At 34.8% G+C, this 18,467-nt stretch overlaps 2 protein-coding genes across 2 annotated transcripts; one reads left to right on the top strand and one right to left on the bottom strand.

The window, feature by feature from the left end:
• The first annotated feature begins 761 nt into the window (after positions 1–761).
• LOC108223028 (uncharacterized) lies at positions 762–8,953 on the top strand. The gene is made up of 8 exons (XM_017397073.2): positions 762–1,015; positions 1,208–1,380; positions 3,718–4,651; positions 5,038–5,129; positions 6,304–6,378; positions 7,326–7,387; positions 7,778–7,847; positions 8,000–8,953. The coding sequence occupies exons 1-8, from the start codon at positions 901–903 to the stop codon at positions 8,756–8,758; spliced, it is 2,280 nt and encodes a 759-aa protein (XP_017252562.1). The 5' UTR covers positions 762–900; the 3' UTR covers positions 8,759–8,953.
• A 214-nt stretch (positions 8,954–9,167) lies between these two features.
• On the bottom strand, positions 9,168–10,950 carry LOC108223029 (protein SODIUM POTASSIUM ROOT DEFECTIVE 1). The gene is made up of 3 exons (XM_017397074.2): positions 10,139–10,950; positions 9,589–9,667; positions 9,168–9,473 (listed from the first exon to the last, which is right to left on the bottom strand). Exons 1-3 carry the CDS (start codon positions 10,754–10,756, stop codon positions 9,289–9,291), a joined length of 882 nt encoding a protein of 293 aa, XP_017252563.1. The 5' UTR covers positions 10,757–10,950; the 3' UTR covers positions 9,168–9,288.
• Between the last annotated feature and the right edge of the window lie 7,517 nt (positions 10,951–18,467).

The following is an 18,467-nucleotide window of genomic DNA, read 5'->3' as shown; positions in this document are numbered from 1 at the left end:
CTATATTGAAAACCGCAGTCGATTTTTTATTTTATCTCATTTATTTATTTTTCTTGCATTGTTGGTTGGAATTTGTCCCAAGGTCATTTTCAAGTAATTGAATTTGCTTCTTTTTTTAAAAAAAGTAACTGAATTCGCTTTAATTTTGTTTTGGAAAAAAGCATCGGTTTGAACCTAAGAGCATCTCCAACCATTGAAAGCCCTTGGCTAAAAAGTCAGTTGGCATACTTAAAATAAAAAAATTTAGCCAACAGCTCGAAAAACTCAACTCCAACCATGCTCCGCTGTTGTCTATAAATTTAGCCAACCTCCTATGGATGGCTAAATTTGTTGAACCTTTACAGGTCTGTAAGAAAATCTGTAGGAAGATTGCACATCATTTATTACCATATTGAACTGATATATTCTATTTTAACAATCTAAAATATTAATAACATCCTATTTTTAAATTATAGCCAACCAATATAGTCAATACCATTGAAGCAAAATGTCTTACAGGTTCAGCAAATTTTACGTAATGTCTTACAGATCCCATTTAGCCAACGATTATAGCCAACACCGTTGGAGATGCTCTAACTTTCCATAACTTCGGGGTTTATTTAATCTGTATAAAATTATGTAATTATAATTATAATATCTAATAAAATAATTTCACCCAGAGTCACCAAGAACAACGATACAAAAATCCCGAATGGCCAGCTGAGCCCAATAAATGACAAAAACAACAGAGCCCTACGGCCCAACAGAAACCGAATATACCTGATCCCATTTCCTCGCCTTTCCACAAAACAGAGTGGTGCACGCAAACACCCCACACCTGCATCACACAGAATCGCGTCCTGCTCCTCTTCATATCTTTCACCGGAATAAAATTTCCGACGATCATTAAATAGTACGACTATGGGCGGTGGAAAAAGAAGATTGAACAAATCTAAACGCAAAAACACTTCATCTCTATTCGTTCAAGGCGGCATCTTATCCGATTGGAATACACTTGCCTCCCCTCCTTCTAAAGGCAAGTCTCTCTCTCTCTCTCTCTCCCTCCCCCCCCTCTCTCTCTCTTTCCCCACATCTAATACGTTTGAATAGACTTGGATTTGGTCTACACTTACTTTGATTGATGTGTGTCCTTGTGACGTTGTGTTGTATAAGCATTGTTCTGTTTTGTTCAATTTTAATCAGGGATTTGAGTTTTGTTATATCGTAGGTAAGAGTTCGAGTAATGGAAAAGGAAATCTGTCGAATTCAGCCTCGAGATCTGCGAATTCAGGACCTCGACAGAAAGTAGGGGTTGCATCATCTTCCGGTACAAAAGTGGAATCTCAGAAGCCGAAGAAAGGAAGCATGTTTGCTTATGATTATCCTAAGCTCGACCAGCAGGTTAATTTGTTTCATGATGATAAAGCTTTATTTGTTCTCTGTATTAAGATCATGAAGGATCAAACAGGAAATTAAGTGTTTATTATGGTATAGTCCTTATTTATCTGAAATAGCTAAAGATTTCAATGAAGTGATACACATAGTGGCATTGGAGAGGCCACTTGTATGTCTATATCTAAACACTAAACAAGAGATTCTATCGAAGTCTATTTATGTGCTTGGAACAAAGTCATATCTTTTTTTCTAAGGGCCTGCTCCTGAGTTTTTTAAGGAGGCAAGTAAAGTGATGTAAAGGTGCTTTCACTTGCATCCCATTTTTGGAGCGAAAATATACTAAAAATGCATTTATTTGCACTTGCTTTCGTCTTCCTAAAAAACTCGGGACTCGGGAGCACAAATAGGAGTGAAAGTTCTATAACCTTACTTCCTTTTCACTTGCTTTCCTCATTTATAACTCGGGAGCAGGGTGTTATTCTTAACTGTGTAACAAGGATTGTCTGTTGAAGTATGATGACTGTTATTAGTGAATCTTTACCTTTTCTTTTTGGTATCCAGACTTGGAGAATCATAAATTTTTTTTCTTTATCAGAATCTTATTCTATTTGCCGTTTCTTGTGACATCCAGTTTTCTTGCATGTGGAAGTTAATGTGATAGTTTTTGGAAAGAGTAAGAGATAAAGCATGATTAACATGTTTTTTAGCTTAAAAAAATGTAGTTTATGTACTTGGGAGTTGATAAATTTTTTTGAGTCATTACTTGTACATTCCAAATTTGCATTCCAATAAAGTAGTCTCACCCCGCCGAACTCATTGTGTGTGTGTGTCTGTGCATATATATATTTGTGTATGTATGCATTTAATTCTTTTAGTGTTTGGGAACATGTAATTTATTTTAAATTCTAGATTTGGAAAGACATCATTTGAGTTGTCATTTCAAATTCTCAAGTTTATATTAGTAATTCAATGTTTTGGATTAGAAATGAAATTGAAATCCAATTTTTTTTTGCCTATCCAAACATGTACTCTGATCAAAACCAGAGTTTCAAATGAAATTCAAGTTTCTTAACACACCATTAAGGTGTGAAAAATTCTGGAGATTGACCTACAAAGCAGTAATATGTTATGACTTGGATTATGTAAATCTTGTTGTTTCTTTACGATATTTGGTAGCAGATACTCAGTTGTGATTTTAAAGTTCCTTATCTATGTAATCAATCTGCAGTCCTTGTTTGTTATATGCATTGTTATCAAGTCGACGACTAGTCGACAAGTCGTTTTATAGAAAAAGTCAAGCAACGACTTATTTGGTCTGGCGACTTATTTTCAACATATCAGTGTCTCCCTAATCTTTGTATCATTTCAACTTCACATTATTATTTCCTTCCTGTCACTACTTTTTGGCTTTAGGCTATGTAATCTTTGTATCATTTTCAACATATATATATATCCCTATTCTTTGTATCATTTCAACTTCACATTATTATTTCTTTCCTATCACTACTTTCTGCCTTCACTTTATATGTGAACTAACAATCTGCTACGTCGTTTACATCTCACTGTTGCTTATTATCTTTTACTTTTAATTCAAACTATACACTGATGTGCGTTCAACTATATCTTATATATTAAATCTAGTAAAAATATGCATAAGAATGACTTGTCGACTCTTTACGACTAGTCGGGCGACTTGTCGACTAGTCGATTCCGAGGCTCGACTTGGCGCCGTGGCTCGACTTGGCGCCGTAATAACCTTGGTCATATGATTGCTTCAGTTATATTGCTTTGAGCCTTTGACTTAACAAACAGATTGATAGTCCTGAATTGCAACTGTTGATTTGCATCAGTTGCTTTGAATGAATGTAAGATTTCTTTGCCTTCGCTTCTAATTTGTTTAGAAAGAATGTGTGACTTTGAGTCTGAGCTTAGTGCAATGCACCAGAAAATTAATTTGAATAATATTAAACTAATATTCATATAATTTTAGACTTTACAGATCTTGGTAACAATTGGTATTTTTAATTGCACTAATCTAATCGAGGATCAGGTTGTGCATAAATATGCAACAATATATATTATGAGCAGGAACAGCTAATCTTTTTCTGTTACAACTATACAGTACCTGAAACAATAATATTATTTACAATACCTGCACTACACAATGTTTTTGGTGGGATTATGAATCTAATACATCAACTTTAAGTCATTTTAAAACCGCCTTGATTGGAGATGGAGATTAGTTGTTTGTATCCTTTTCAATTGATAGAATGAAAAGGAATTATGTGATATATAAAAGAGGAACTGCACATGAAGATCTGATGTGCAGTTATGTAATTGTAGGAGGCTACACTTGTAGACGCTGGCAAAGATGGAGAAAAAAACATGGATGTGTCTGATCCTATTGTGCTAGTTAGTTCAGGGAATGCTCAAATATTTGCTTATGTTGATGAAAAACCACTCATGGAACCACAGAGGGTGAAATATACTTATGAATACAGTGCAGGGCTTGGGTTGGACGATACCCCACATAGAGGATTAGGATTCTCAGAAGAATTAGAGACAACCCCTAATGTCCCTTTGTCATCTTTGAATTTAGAACAGCAGGAAGATTCTTGTCTGGATTCACCATCCTCTGATGAAATGGAAACCGATGTTACTCATGTCAATGAGCTAAGTGAGGGTGATGACCTGCTGGCTACGACACCATCTGGAGAAAAAAATTCTGGTTATCTGTCTATTGGAGGTATGAAGCTATATACCCAAGATATCTCATGCGGTGAAAGTGAGGATGACAATGAGCTGTCCTATGGGGAGGAGTCTTCTGAATCAGAGGAGTCATGTGGATCATCTGAAAGTGACGGCTCGTCAGATAGTGATTCAAGTATCGATGAAGAGGTGGCAGAAGATTACTTTGAGGGTATTGGGGGGAGTGAAAAAGTTGTAGATGCTGATCTTTTGGTGGGAAAAGTTCGTAAGATCAATAATGATGGTGTCTCTGGTGGTAATTATGTTGACACTATACAGAAGTTTGGTGGGATTGATCTCCAAGATGCATCGAGGGAGTATGGGTTGAAGAAATCTCAATCAGGGAACAAACAGCGTTTTAAACCTGGTACCTCTGGAACCAGTGGATTTGCTTGGTCATCTGCTTTGGATGACCTAATGGAGGTAAAGGATCCCAGAACAAGTTTTGGGAAAAAGAAGCATGTTTCTAGGTTTCCTCAATCCTGGCCTTCTGATGCTCAGAAGAGCAAACATTTGAGGCGATTCCCAGGTAATTATTAGAAGTTAATATACATGATTTGTGGACTATGGTGTGATGATTTTGTGGCTGGACAGCTAAGTTCTTCTCCTATTCTTCCCTGCCATTGTCTTCTCTATTTTCAATAATCGCAGTGCTGTATCCATAAGCTAATCAATTCAACTTCTGCACTGTTGAAGGGGCTATTAGCCTATAACAGTTCTGATCTAAGTGTACACTCTTGAATGTTTTTTTTAATATCTAAAATAATCTATATCGACTTCATTTCATCAAATTTCTCAAAGAGGAAAGGTGTGTTACCATGTTACCCATTTCAAAGCTTTGCATCATTAATATTGTTTAAATCATCATTAACATGTGTTAATCTCATCATTTATGCCTATAGCATGTCATTTCAGGTGAAAAAAAGAAACTCCGTAAAGAAACAATTGCTCATAAGCGTCGGGAGAGAATGATTAATCGTGGTGTCGATCTTCAGGATATTAACTTGGTAAGCATCAGGCTTGATTTTTATTTTTAATTCATCGAGTTGGACATGATTGCTCTATTTCACAACCCGTGTTAATTTCCAGGTCCAACTTTTGGATCTTGCGAGCTTGCATTGAGACAAATATACATTAGACTTGTAGGCATGTAAACAGTGGCTAAATGGGAACATCCTGGAACAGGCCACTGCATTAGATTCTCTCTTTTACCTTCAAAACAAAAGCGTCTTAATGTCAGATTAAGTTTACCATAGCAGCAATGCATGAAATGGTTCCGTCCCATCTTGAAGCAATCATACAGACCACAATCCCGACCTAAATATGCAGTCTAACTTGAACTAGACAGTAGCTGAAAATTAACATAAAGAACAAGTAATGCTGTTAAAGGCACTTCTAGGTGCCTTCGACCTAGAAATACAATAAAAAAATAGCACTGCAGAGTGTACTCATACATTTTGAATATGTTGCAGAAGGTAATTATCATACTATTAGATTTTGTGTGTTAAACACTTTATATTACATTTTACTTTTTGGTAGAATATCACATATGTTATAACTGTTGGCCTCTTTCGTTGATTAAAGTAATTAATAGTTAATTTTGTATGTCCAATCATGTTTATATACACCCCACTTTCATTTGTGTTGTTTTGGGTTCCTAGGTAAACTGTTAGTCTCTTCATGTATTTGTATTTTTCTTATTATATTCACAGCCGTATATAAATACACTTTTTGTATACTCAGTACTGTAATCCTTGGGCTTTTCTCCTAGGCTCAAGGCTTCATAGGAACCTTTGCACCTTAATGTGTCTCTCGCCTGAAACAACACTATCTTTACGCAGCACATCTGTTTCCTCTCCCTATTTAATTATGTTAATGATGAACAATCAAACCTGAATAGTCAGCGGCGACATGATAAATTTGTTTCTGAAAATCCTTTCCATCCCGTGCTCAATAGTATCCTTGTGTACCTTAATCTTTAGTAAAATTCCTTCGATAATGTAGTGGTTCATAGTACATGCTGTATACTAAATGTTCCAAGTCTAAATTAGTAATTAGTATAGTAAGTAATTATTGTTCTGCCTGCTTTCTAGTCATGGCTATTTGCACCATGAATTTGAGTTCTTATGAAACAGGTAATTTTATCATGGTAATGAGTTTTTTTTTCTTTCTGAACTGTAGAAATTACAGAAGATGGTTTTGGATGGAGATGATATATTATCGTTCCAGCCTATGCACTCCCGAGACTGTTCCCAGGTGAGGGATTGACTTGCCTCCGTAAAATTGTAAATGCTACATTCTTTGTTTTGTCAACGCGAGCGCCACCTTGACATATGTATTGCCTATCTCGGTGATCTTATAGATTTCATTATTGTCTGCCCATATAATCTTGGTGATTATTGTGTCGTGATATGGCTGCTTATCTGCTATTATAGTGTGTTTGTGTGTGTGTGTATTTTAGTTGCTATTAAGTGGTTTCTACTGGAATAAGACTGACTGTGTGTGTGTGTGTGTGTGTGTGTGTGTGTCACGTTTCTCTTAGAACCACTAGCCTAAGAGCCTTCTAGTATTAATTGGGGTTCTGCAGCAGAACTGCACATGTAAAATGTGTAGTGTTTATGTATTATATTTTAAAATTATTTTTGAACACATACAACGATGCAAAAAACATGTATTTAGATTTAGATCCTAGAAATCTATTAAAAATTAAGGGTTCTGCAGCAGAACCTTGGTGGTTCTAAGGTTCTATTTTAAGGATGGGTTCTCTCTTGAGCGCAACCCTATATATATATATTTATACGCCATTCTTTCATAGAGAAACATCTTGTGTGTGTGTGTGTGTGTTTCCGTTCTGAATAGATTGCTGATAAAATTTACATATGTGATTTACACGTCATTGACTATTGTAGCTGCTATCAGTTATTTAGTATTGTCTACAGTTGAATATTACACACGAAATTATGTGTCGTAAAACCATCCTTAGAATGCAATTCTCCTCCGAGGCAACAGAAACCTTCCGATCCTTAATTGTTGCCTTTTATTCAGCTTTCCTACTATATTTGATCTGACAACATATGCACATTCTGGAAGCTTGATTGTAGAAATTATGTATCTATGTACAGAGGTTGTCTTATAGTTCTTGAAAATTAACTTTTACACTCAAAATATTTTTGTTTACTTCATCTTGTTTACATGAAATTCAGGTTCGCAGATTGGCAGCAATATATTGCTTAAATAGTGGATGTCAAAATTCAGGCAAGAAGAGGTAATTCGTGATCCTAGTGGGCAGTTTCAACATAAACTCTTTTAGACAAAATAATGAACAAGAAACAGGTGAATAGATAAATATGCACAGAGTTTACAGGGCAAGGTGGAGATTTCCTGATAATACTGCAATTTTTTATTTTGCTGCTGTTTCCTTAATAAATTTTTTTATGATTGATACCATGTGGTGAATTTTCTCCATGTACTCTGCGATCTGTTCTGGAGTTGGCAGGTGAAGAGAGTAACAAACATTACAATATCACAGCCAATACCATATTAAGTTTTGTGCTAATCTTTGTTGCCCAGATGTTTCTCAGATGCTGTGTAATTGGTATTTTGACCTTGTGAATGTCTAAACAAGTTGGATTTTATTTATTTTTTTGGGTTTCAGATTTGTCACTGTAATTCGAACCGAGCGCACATGTATGCCATCTTCAAGTGGTAGAGTTCGCCTTGAGAAGGTAACTGAAGCCAACTAATGGCTTTTTAAGAGGATGCTGAATTAGTTTCCCTGTTTTTTTGTCTGTATCTATTACTTTGGATCTCCCCTAATTGGTTTGGTTATTCTCTTGTGTGCATCTTGCTCACCTTGGTGGTTGGTTGTTTTGTCTAGCTAATTGGAGCTGGTGATGAAGATGCTGATTATACAAATAATGATATTATATCAACCAAGGGAGATAGGAGAACAGGTAAAAGGGGATCAAAAGGGTTTACTCAGGGTTCTGCTCCTAAGAATTCATTCAAGAGCTCAGCTGATCGTTTTGGCACTAAAGATGTAAGAAGAAAGAAAAAGAACGAGGACAAGCTCTCTTACGCTGCACAGCCCATGTCTTTTGTCTCCAGTGGTGTTATGCATTCGGAATCAGAGATCAAAACACTTGATACGGCAGAGACAGACAACACTATTCATGACAAGAAAGATGTCTCTTCCAGCTATGGTGCCTTTGAGTTGCACACTACAGGGTTTGGGTCAAAGATGATGGCAAGGATGGGGTATGTAGAGGGCGAAGGTCTTGGAAAGGATCGACAAGGCAGGGCCGAAGTTATAGAAGTGGTCCAGCGACCTAAATCACTTGGGCTTGGGGCCAATGTTCCTGAGCTGAGTATAGAAAGTTCCGTTAAAGGGGCCCAACTTCCAAAGAAGTCAAGCGGTCCAGGTGTGAAGGGTCCTAAAACAAGAAATAAAATGCCCGGAATTGAGTCCCAACAATTCGCAGCTTTTGAGAAGCATACCAAGGGATTTGGTTCTAAATTGATGGCCAAAATGGGTTTTGTTGAGGGCACAGGGCTGGGAAGAGATTCTCAAGGAATAGTTAATCCTCTGCTCGCATCCAGACTACCCAAATCCCGAGGATTGGGTGCTAAAGGATAGATAATCCCTAACTGATTACAGAATGGTTGTCGACAACAAGCTTGAGCAGTTGCATTTACTTTTAACTCAAAGTTTGATTAGTTAGTTTCATTAAAAATTCCGGTTGTAAGTTATTCCTAGACATCTTTGTAAGTCATCAAAATATTATCTGAAGATGTTCGACTTGCTGTATATTATATTATATTTTTTATGATATACTAATAAAGTATCATTCACAGTGGTTACAAGTTTGAACAGAGCATCAGCCCTTTTGTGGTTTAAGGGAAGCAAGGATATGAAAGATCTCGTGTCAACTGAAGTTTGGGAAATAGCTTTTGTTATGGGTTGTGACAATTTTGAAGAATTATAAATGCTGCGGTTGAGGTTAGTTTCATTTGAATATAATTACAAATTAACAAGTTTAGTGCAATTCAGGAAAGGTAAAAATGTTGTTATTGGCAGTTCTCTAGTTACCGTCCAAACTTACTACCGAAAACTCAAGCATGCCAATAATTCTTGGTATAATTGAAACTGTTCTCTAATCCTGATATTCATACAACGCCTACATTTCCCTTAGTTTCGGAGCAAGTAGTTGCTGTAGGAGCAGAAGACGGTGGAAGTGTCAAAAGTTGTGCATTCTTCACCTTGGACACACTAGCCAGCACCGCTAACGGCGTCACATTTCCTACCACTGTTAACTTCTTTGCCGCAAAGTCTATGTCGAATGATGTCACCCCTGTATGAAGTTGAGGAAATATAAGCTTGTGGTATATGTAGTGTAAATACTGAATAGGATACATGAAAAGGAGTTGGGACATAAATAGGTATATGAATGTATGCAGTGTACCAACCTTCCATTCTGGAGAGATGTTTCCTCATCTTTTTCTCACATCCTCTGCAGTGGAGGGACACTCTTAAGACCACAACTACCTGCAAATAAAGAGAGACCCACCTTTTATTATAAATCAGTTAATAGTAATCCAAACTATACCCACCACTTGTACGAAGCAAGATAGGACCACTATGTACTGCATAATGTGCTTTGTCCTTATGGGCTTTCCCCTTCACTTGTAATGCATTGGATGATTTCACATGGAGGTCTTGGCGTTTACTCGCAGTCAGATGGGTTCCAAACAGAATTCTAGCAACTCTATTGCATTGTATATGAAAGCTATAGTAGTTACTATTAACGGGTGCATCAACTATTATCAACCATCCCGACCCCAGAGTGACCCGATGCCCATCCCTATCAGATTATGGTACATATTACTATTGAAGCCTAAACATGAATAAGGTACAGGTAAACTAGTGATTTATCATCTACCACAAAATGAAGTGAATTATGGAAATGAATGAGTAATATGAGAGAAATTATATAGAAGTCTAGTAAAGAATGCTTACCGGGTTAGAAGGGGGAGTTGGAGGTGAAGCTGCTGAAAGTTCATCATTATGTTTGGGTGTACAGCTGGTGGGAAGCAAGAACGGAGAAGGCGGGGGAAGAAGTGGATCGAAATCGGGTAAATTAACACTAGATTTTTGATAAGTTGATGTGAGCAAGTACCTAGAAGAACCAGGAGGGCTAAAAAATTCACCAGGATTAGTACAGCTCCATGAGCTCTTTTTCTTTATCACGCGGTTGTTGATGTTCTTCTTACAAGTATCTTCCACAATCTCACTTGTCTTGGTGGCAGCAACATTCTTTCTCTTGTCATCTGTGCTGCTTAGCTTTGTAGAGAATGATACACAGCCAGTAAAAATCTCAGGATTGTTTTCTTTAGATTTAGAGAAAATGTGGTGCTTCTTGCGAGTAGCGCTATTCTTTGCACGTGCTGGCAGGGGCAAGGCAAAGATATCCGAGTCCCTTTCGCGTCCTGGTTGTTCATTAGAAGAGGGAATGTCGGTGTTTTCACTCGGTTTCTTGAGTCTAGATGAGTCTCGTATTATGGGGTTATACCTGTCTATTGCTCGGCTGCCAAGACGGACAGCGGTGATGGAGGAGGAAGAGGAGCCTGCATCCATATCGTCGAAACCAGGACAGGAAATTTGACGAGTAGAAGGAGAGAATATGAGTTTAGACTAATGGGAAAGTGAGTAGCTGTATTTTAGCTCTATAGAATTAGAAGGGGGAAAAAGTCCTTATCTATAAACCACAAGAGAGAAAGATATGATTATAATTGATATACAACATAACTGTTGTAATTGGCATTTGGCACAGTACGTACGTGACAGGGCCATAAATTTGTTTCAGAAATGAGAATGACAATTTTTGTACATGACAAAGACATGGTCAGTTTTCATTTCATTACCAAGATAAAATATATTTAACTTCAAATACTGTGCTTGAACGTTATGCATTCACGGAATCACGGATAACGTTCGGGTTCTGTTTTAACCCTTCATCGACAGATTCATAAGGTTACGTTATATTACAGTAACGTTTGGGTTCGGTTTTAGTCCTAAAACAGACAGATTCACGAGGTAATGTTATATTAAGCCATCATCGACAGAGTCTGCAACTGTAACACCAAATAGCCCCTTTTGAGATCTCGCATAAAATAAAATTGACAGACTAAAGAAGTATTTTGTTCGTAAACATAGATAAAAAAAACAGAATGATACAGTCCATGCGACGAGAGTGATATTAAAATAGTGGGGTGGGGGTGTGCGCTGGAATCTCTGTAGAATTCAGAAAGAGCAAAACTCTTGTTTATCACTGAGTTGGCTCAGATGAAATATTTATTGGCATTGCTGAGCATGGCCCTGGCTTTTTAAGTTTTTCAAGAGTAAAAGACAAAGCAACGGTTAAATATTAAAACTCTGTGGAGCTTTGTTGAGAGCACATGGTTTGGTTTTGTTGTTGCTGCATATAGCCGAGGACCTGTTCAGGTTTTGTTCCTTTAAAATAAAAAGGGTTTAATAGTTGTAAATTATAGATATATGGTTAGGATGACATGAGAATTGAGAGCTACTGGGCTCATACTCTGAAACTCTATCCATATATGTTACTGATTTCTTCCCCAAGGATATGATATCATATACTTAAACGAGAGGGGGGAGCCATATGAGCATATGAGTTTAAGAATAAAACTGAAACCGAAACCGTTACGCTTTAAAACTCCCAATTCGGTTCTAGTTAAAAATCTCATTTTATAATTTAAGTAATGGAGGAAAATCACAATTCGAGACGATAAATTTCAGGTAATATAAGTAAGTTAGGCGCATACCAGCTATGTATGGGAGCATGCAACAAAAAAGGACGCTTCTTCAGTAACAGTAAGAGCAAACTCGGACACCTTTCACATTTCTCATAAATTAAGTAAATCATCAAACTTTTAAGTTATTAAAAATAATTGCAATCTTAACAACACTTCTTAGATATACAGTTCATTAATATTATAATATTAAATTTAAGTGAAAGAGAAAGATAATAAGATTATAATTGGAGGAAAATGAATATATAATTCACAAAAATAATAATATAAGGAATGATCATGATCTCTACAAAATAAGTAAGGGCAGCTCCTAATTTTTGAAAGCTTTCAATGAGAGGGTGTTGAGCAAGTTTTTTTTCTAAATCCTTACGTCAGAGTTTAAGAGCTCATCTAGATAACGTCTCATAATTAACACTTCTTTTTGATAATTAGTAGATTTAATAGAACAAAAAAACCCTTACATATGCAGTATTTGAAAATGTAAGGTACATCAAAAGCTTAGCATATTATCGAAGACTGCTCGAGAATTGAAAAACCGATACATACATAACCTGCATCGGACTCCATGCTAGAATCTGAAATGGACAAAATCTGCAATCTGCTGGGCGTCAACAACAAAACAATCATCTCCATCAATTTCATTCTCATACAGAATCTTGTGAATCTCAGCGTCCAACCCTAGCCATAAATTAACCACAGTAAAAAAGTGACTCTCAGTGTCCGTCAAAAAAGGTGTATAGCGTCAGTTGACGGGCATAGTAAATATAGGAGACATCGTGCACACCTACTGTTTCGGTTAATATAGCGACACAAAATCTTAAAATGCGTCGGTTCAAAACACACACAAAGGAACTTAACCGACGTTATTGGTTCCGTAATAGCGTCGGGTTTTTATAAAGCCAATGCTATAGCTCCGACTAACCGCATCCATCTTTTGATAATTTAAATGGCACTAAAAACATTATTTGGACGATTTAAACCATTTTTGTGTTTTATATTAATTTGACTAATAAATTTTAATAGAATTAATGAATAAATTATAAATATAATTACTAAACTAAGTTGGAATTCAATTATGGCCACAGATTTTTATCGAGTATTTGTACATATAGAAGAAAAACAATTTGAAGAACATGTATAAATATCAGTTTGGTTGAAAGTTGAGTGGGGCACCGGTCCCAGTACTCTGCGGTCTGTTTGAGAGTGCTGTTAAAAATTGTTGTTGCTGTAAAAAAAGTGTTGTTTGTAAAAGCTGAGACTGTTTGGTAAACTTTATTTTTTTTTTTTTAACGTAGGAACCCGCAGCCGCTACCCTTCGGGTTCGCACTAGGTAAACCGCACGAGCTCACGCAATAGCCGTGAAACAAGATAAACCGCACCTAAGTACGACATGCTCTGATCCAGGAGGCATAAACAAGATAAACCGCACCTAAGTACGACATGCTCTGATCCAGGAGGCATAATCACAAATTCTGCTCCCTTCGGGAGTCGAACCTGTGACCAAGAGGATACATGTCCTCCCTTTAACCAGCTGAACCAACGCTGGTAAACTTGATTTCAAATGTGCTGTTTGAGTAAAAGCTGAAAACAAACTATTTGGTAATTTTTTTGTTAAAGTGCTGTTTAGAGTTATAATTATAAATAAAATATTCTTTTATTCATTATTTCATAGACAAATATTGAACAACAAATATAATTGTGTAAAATTAGAAAATAAAACGTCTCTGTTTCTTGCCCTATTTCGAAAACAAACAGAATCCTGTAGCTGTAGGATGCCTTGATCTTATCTTAATAAAAAGTAAGTCATTGTTATTTACTATAATAAATTATTAAGATAAAGTATTTACCTTGATCTTATCTTAATAAAAAGGTAAGTCATTGTTATTTACTATAATACGTTATTAAGATAAAGTATTTTTTTACGTGTGTATTGCAAGTTTACTTCAATCTGAAGAGTAACAGATGCAAACTTTTCTTTAAAATTTAACTTCATTATTTTGTTTTATGTATGTGTTTTTTCAGAAAAATATGTTATTAATATATGTATAATTTGTAATAATATATATATTTCATAATTTGTAATAATATATTTGCAAAATTATATAATTTTTGTAAGATATTTTCAACAGAAACGCATCATTTACATTTTATATTCAAATATAAATATAAATAAAATCATATAATTTACATTTTACAAAAATATACTACTTAAACTTATTTTTTATAAACTGATATAATTTTCTTATTCATTTAATGTATATTACTCACCATATTTAATTTTTACCACTATATTATAATTTATTTTTTTAAATAACAAATTTATTAAAACCAAAAAATATAACCTTAAAATTCATTTAAAAAACAACCAAATATATTTTAATAATTCATTTTGAGTTTTCCTTTTAAATTTATTACAAAAAATTTCACCTCCCAATAATCCAAGTTATAATAAAAAAAAATGTTTTATACATATTGTATTATTTTGTTTAAAGTGTAACAATTAGGGTATAGTTATACAAAAATAATTACATGTGCGGGGGTTCGATGGCATAACAGCTGGGCGCAACAGCCGCTTTTGTGAAAAGCAGGGGTATACCAGCTTTCTGCAAAAGCAGCTTTTGGACAAAAAGCACGGTTAGAAAAAACTGATTTAAATTTTACCAAACAGTTTTGTACCAGCTGTTTGACAAAAAGTTGCTGTTGTGGTTGACAACTGCAACCCCAAACACACACTACATGTGAGTCCGCCAAGCAACAATAAGAAGAGAAGCTGAGCGGAAAAAAAAAAAGAAGCCAACTTTGGTAGGTTTTTTCCCCGACTTCTCTCCCTTTAATTAAGTACTCTTAAGATTTGTCAAACAAACTTGAAATAAGTGAAGTGGGCTTTTTAGTACTCCCTCTGTCCCTCTCATTTCTTTACAGTTACTATTTTGGGATGTCCCTCTCATTTCTTTACATTACCATAAATAGTAAGTTTTTTCAATCATTACACCCACTATCTTCCTCCACTATCTCATATTTAACAATAAAAACTACTATTACACCCACTACCTTCCTCCACTATCTCAAATCTATTATTAAATATTGATGGGTCCCACCACTTTACCCACTTTTCATCTAACTTTACTCATTTTTCGTACATTGTCTTGGTCTCCGTGTCCCCCTCCAATGTAAACAATTGAGGGGGACGGAGGGAGTACTTTTAAGTCCTAAAAGTGCAGTAGCCAAACACTCACAGATGTCAATGCCAGAGGTTATGACCAAATATTTCGTTGTTCTGGAATGGACACTATAAATATTCATTAAATGTTTCGATTTTTGAACTAGTACTAAAGCCTTTGCTAGATTCTTTATTTAACCGACGTTTAAAATATTTTTTTAATTTTTTTAATTGTTTTGAGATTCTTTTTAAACCTATTTCATTATAAAGACAATGCACCCAAATATAAACATTGCTCACAAATTATAATAAATACAAGAGAAATTCTCTATGGTACACTCGTATAATTGGCTTTTCCCGTTGGTACAACTACATTTCTAACTTCTATGCATAGTACCCTCGTAGTAATATTTTATTCTCAGCTATACAATTCTGTTAATAAAACGTTAAGAAAACGTTAAGTTTACTGATTTTCATCGTAATTTTTATAATTATTATAATAGAGTTTCTTAAAGAAATTAGTTTTTGGAGTTGTTAAACTACTACTTTCCCCTTTTCTTTTATTATATACATCCATCCCGGTTTCTTCTCCCCTTCGCTTTTTTACTCTCCTTTCTCATGTGTTTCCTCACCTCGGATTCTACTTTTTCTCCGGCGAAACACGCGTCTCTGCTGCTCCGTTTGCGTTTGTTATGAAACTTCAATATTTAAACAATCCCTCATTTCAATATCGAAGCAAGCATCTTGTCAAGGATCCAAAAAATTTAGCTCCCATTATACAAACATACGCTAAAACCAAACAAATCCGCAAAGGCAACCAACTTCACACCCAATTAATAGCCTAGGGTCACTATACCCATTCCTCAGCAATCATATTCTCACATTGTACTCCAAATGTGACAATTTGGACTATGCAATCAAGGTGTTCGACAAATTGCCTCAACCAAACTTGGTTTCTTGGACAACTTTGATATATGGCAGAAGGATATAATTGCTTTTGTTAGTCGATGTGGTGAAATAGTGTTACAAATGCCACATGGACTGCAACTTTAGGAAGTGATGAATATAACACATTCTACGGTCTTGAAAGTGGAATCAAGCATTGGTTCGCCGACAAAGATTCCAGGTGATTCTTGCATCAGACCTCAAGCTTGTGATCCATATCAAATGACAATGGTATAGTTCTAGCAGCGGCAGAGGCAGCTAAAAAAAATAAGCTGATCTTGTGATATCAGGCTAAAAGCGAGCCTGATCTGAAAATTAACAGTCAACTAACATTTAACTTAACAGAAGTGTATCGCTAGGAAAGTTTTTATACCTAGGAGGTACCATGCGTAGAAAAAATGTAGTTGCACCAACGAGAAAAGCCAATCAATAATACGAGTGTACCATAGAGAATTTCCCTAAATACAATACATCTAAAAATTAAAATTTCTCAAAAATTATAATACAGTAAACTTAAAAGATTGCTTACATTAGAAAAAAGTACAACATAAAATACAATTTTCGTAAAAATTGTTTTTGAATAATAATTTCCTCACAAAATTAAATAAGTTACACCAAGCATCTTCCGTCATAGGAATTTTCTATGGTGTGCCCAAGGGCACACAATAGTCCCTAACTCCAATAAAAATAGCCCCTTTTGATTGGTGGATGAATAATAAATGATAATGGATCCCCCTGCATTCACATCAACTCCACCAATCAGAATAAGCTATTTTTATAGAATTTAGTGACTATTGTGTGCCCTTGGGCACACATTAGAAAGACCGTTTTTTTAAAGTCTGGACCTCGTCGTTTTGATGTTTATGCACTACCTCCGTTTTTAACATTTCGCAATTGTCATGTCCCCTAGATAAAAATAATTTAAACTAGTACATAAATTATATATGAAACCACTCTTTCAGAAAATATGAATTGCGAACATGAATTAATTCCATATTCGTTACATGTACTTAAAAAAGTTATCCTGTTTGAGAATCTTATTGATGATTCCTTTTTTGTCATAAGTTCTAGATCAAGATCCTGCGAAATATGAAAGATAACATATTTTAAAAGTAAAAACTTGAATTTCAAACTTGTAAAATAGTGTTTGAGTTATTTCTCTTATCACTTTCTAATTTATGTTAAAAAAATTTGAGAGTTCATGTCTATGTCATACGTTCATAACAAATACTTTCACATTCTATCCTATTTGTTGAGGACACTATATACACATAAATAAATAAGACTAAGAAGTCATTTGTTTATAGCTTAATGGGCTTAATGAGGCTGAATGGAAGCTTGCTAATTCGTTCAGCTTGTTTGTTTGAAAAAATTTTGCTTCTGAGCGCTTCATTTTCTTCTGACCGATTCGGGTGAAAAATTCTGGCTTAATCATTCACCTGCATGTTAATTGCGTGCATTCCAGTGGAGTGCTACTGTGTTTTGTAGTAATATTTCTTCTTATTTTATTTTTCGGACATATTTCTTTATTTTATATATTTTACCTAGGATTTTATTACACATAATTTATAAAATCATATTACAATAAATTATATTATATATTCTCATAGTTGAAAACAAATTTAATAATAAATAAGTAAAGATCATTATTTAATATTAAATAAATATAATTTAAAATTTATTTATTTTAATTGTTATATATGTGATTGTTATGATAGAACTTAAAAATATATTTCTAATATAAATTATTCAATAAATATATATCATGTTCAGAAAATATTACAAGCTTCTCTTATCAAATGATATTATTCATTACTCATTCAGATTATTAATCATTCAAAAATATTAATCATTCAGGTATTTATATTCAGATTTGCCAAATGACCCCTAAGTAAACTAAATTAATAAATGAGGAAGAAAATAATACAAATCACAATAAATTATACCTGAAACTTAGTGTGATGCCATATAAATTTTTTTTATTCTGTTTGACAGTTATTGTCTAGCTAATAAGCTATCATTACATTTATTAATTATATAGTTACTCGCAGATATAAATCTGTACGTAAGAGTTTGCTATATTTTATTTATTGCCTAATGTCACGTAATTGATGTAACGTTTTGTTCTGCTTATATGATTCTTTTTACTTTCTCAACTTGCATGATTTCTACACTGTATATTTTAAATATGTATGCAGGATTTTACAAATAAACAAGAAACTTACAATTATCATGAACTTAGCTCAGCAACAGTACACTTACATATTCTTCCATATTAATGTAATGTCTCCTGCAAGTTACTGCATCGTAAACGGTTGGACTGAGGCAGCGTTCTACTTCTGATTGCTTTTACGAATTGAAAATTGTGAATGTATACAATCAAATGGGACGGAGGGAGTATGAAAAGTGAATA

This window comes from Daucus carota, chromosome 5 (assembly GCF_001625215.2).
Source record: "Daucus carota subsp. sativus chromosome 5, DH1 v3.0, whole genome shotgun sequence".
NCBI lineage: Eukaryota > Viridiplantae > Streptophyta > Magnoliopsida > Apiales > Apiaceae > Daucus > Daucus carota.
This window is presented reverse-complemented; position numbering and strand designations above follow the sequence as displayed.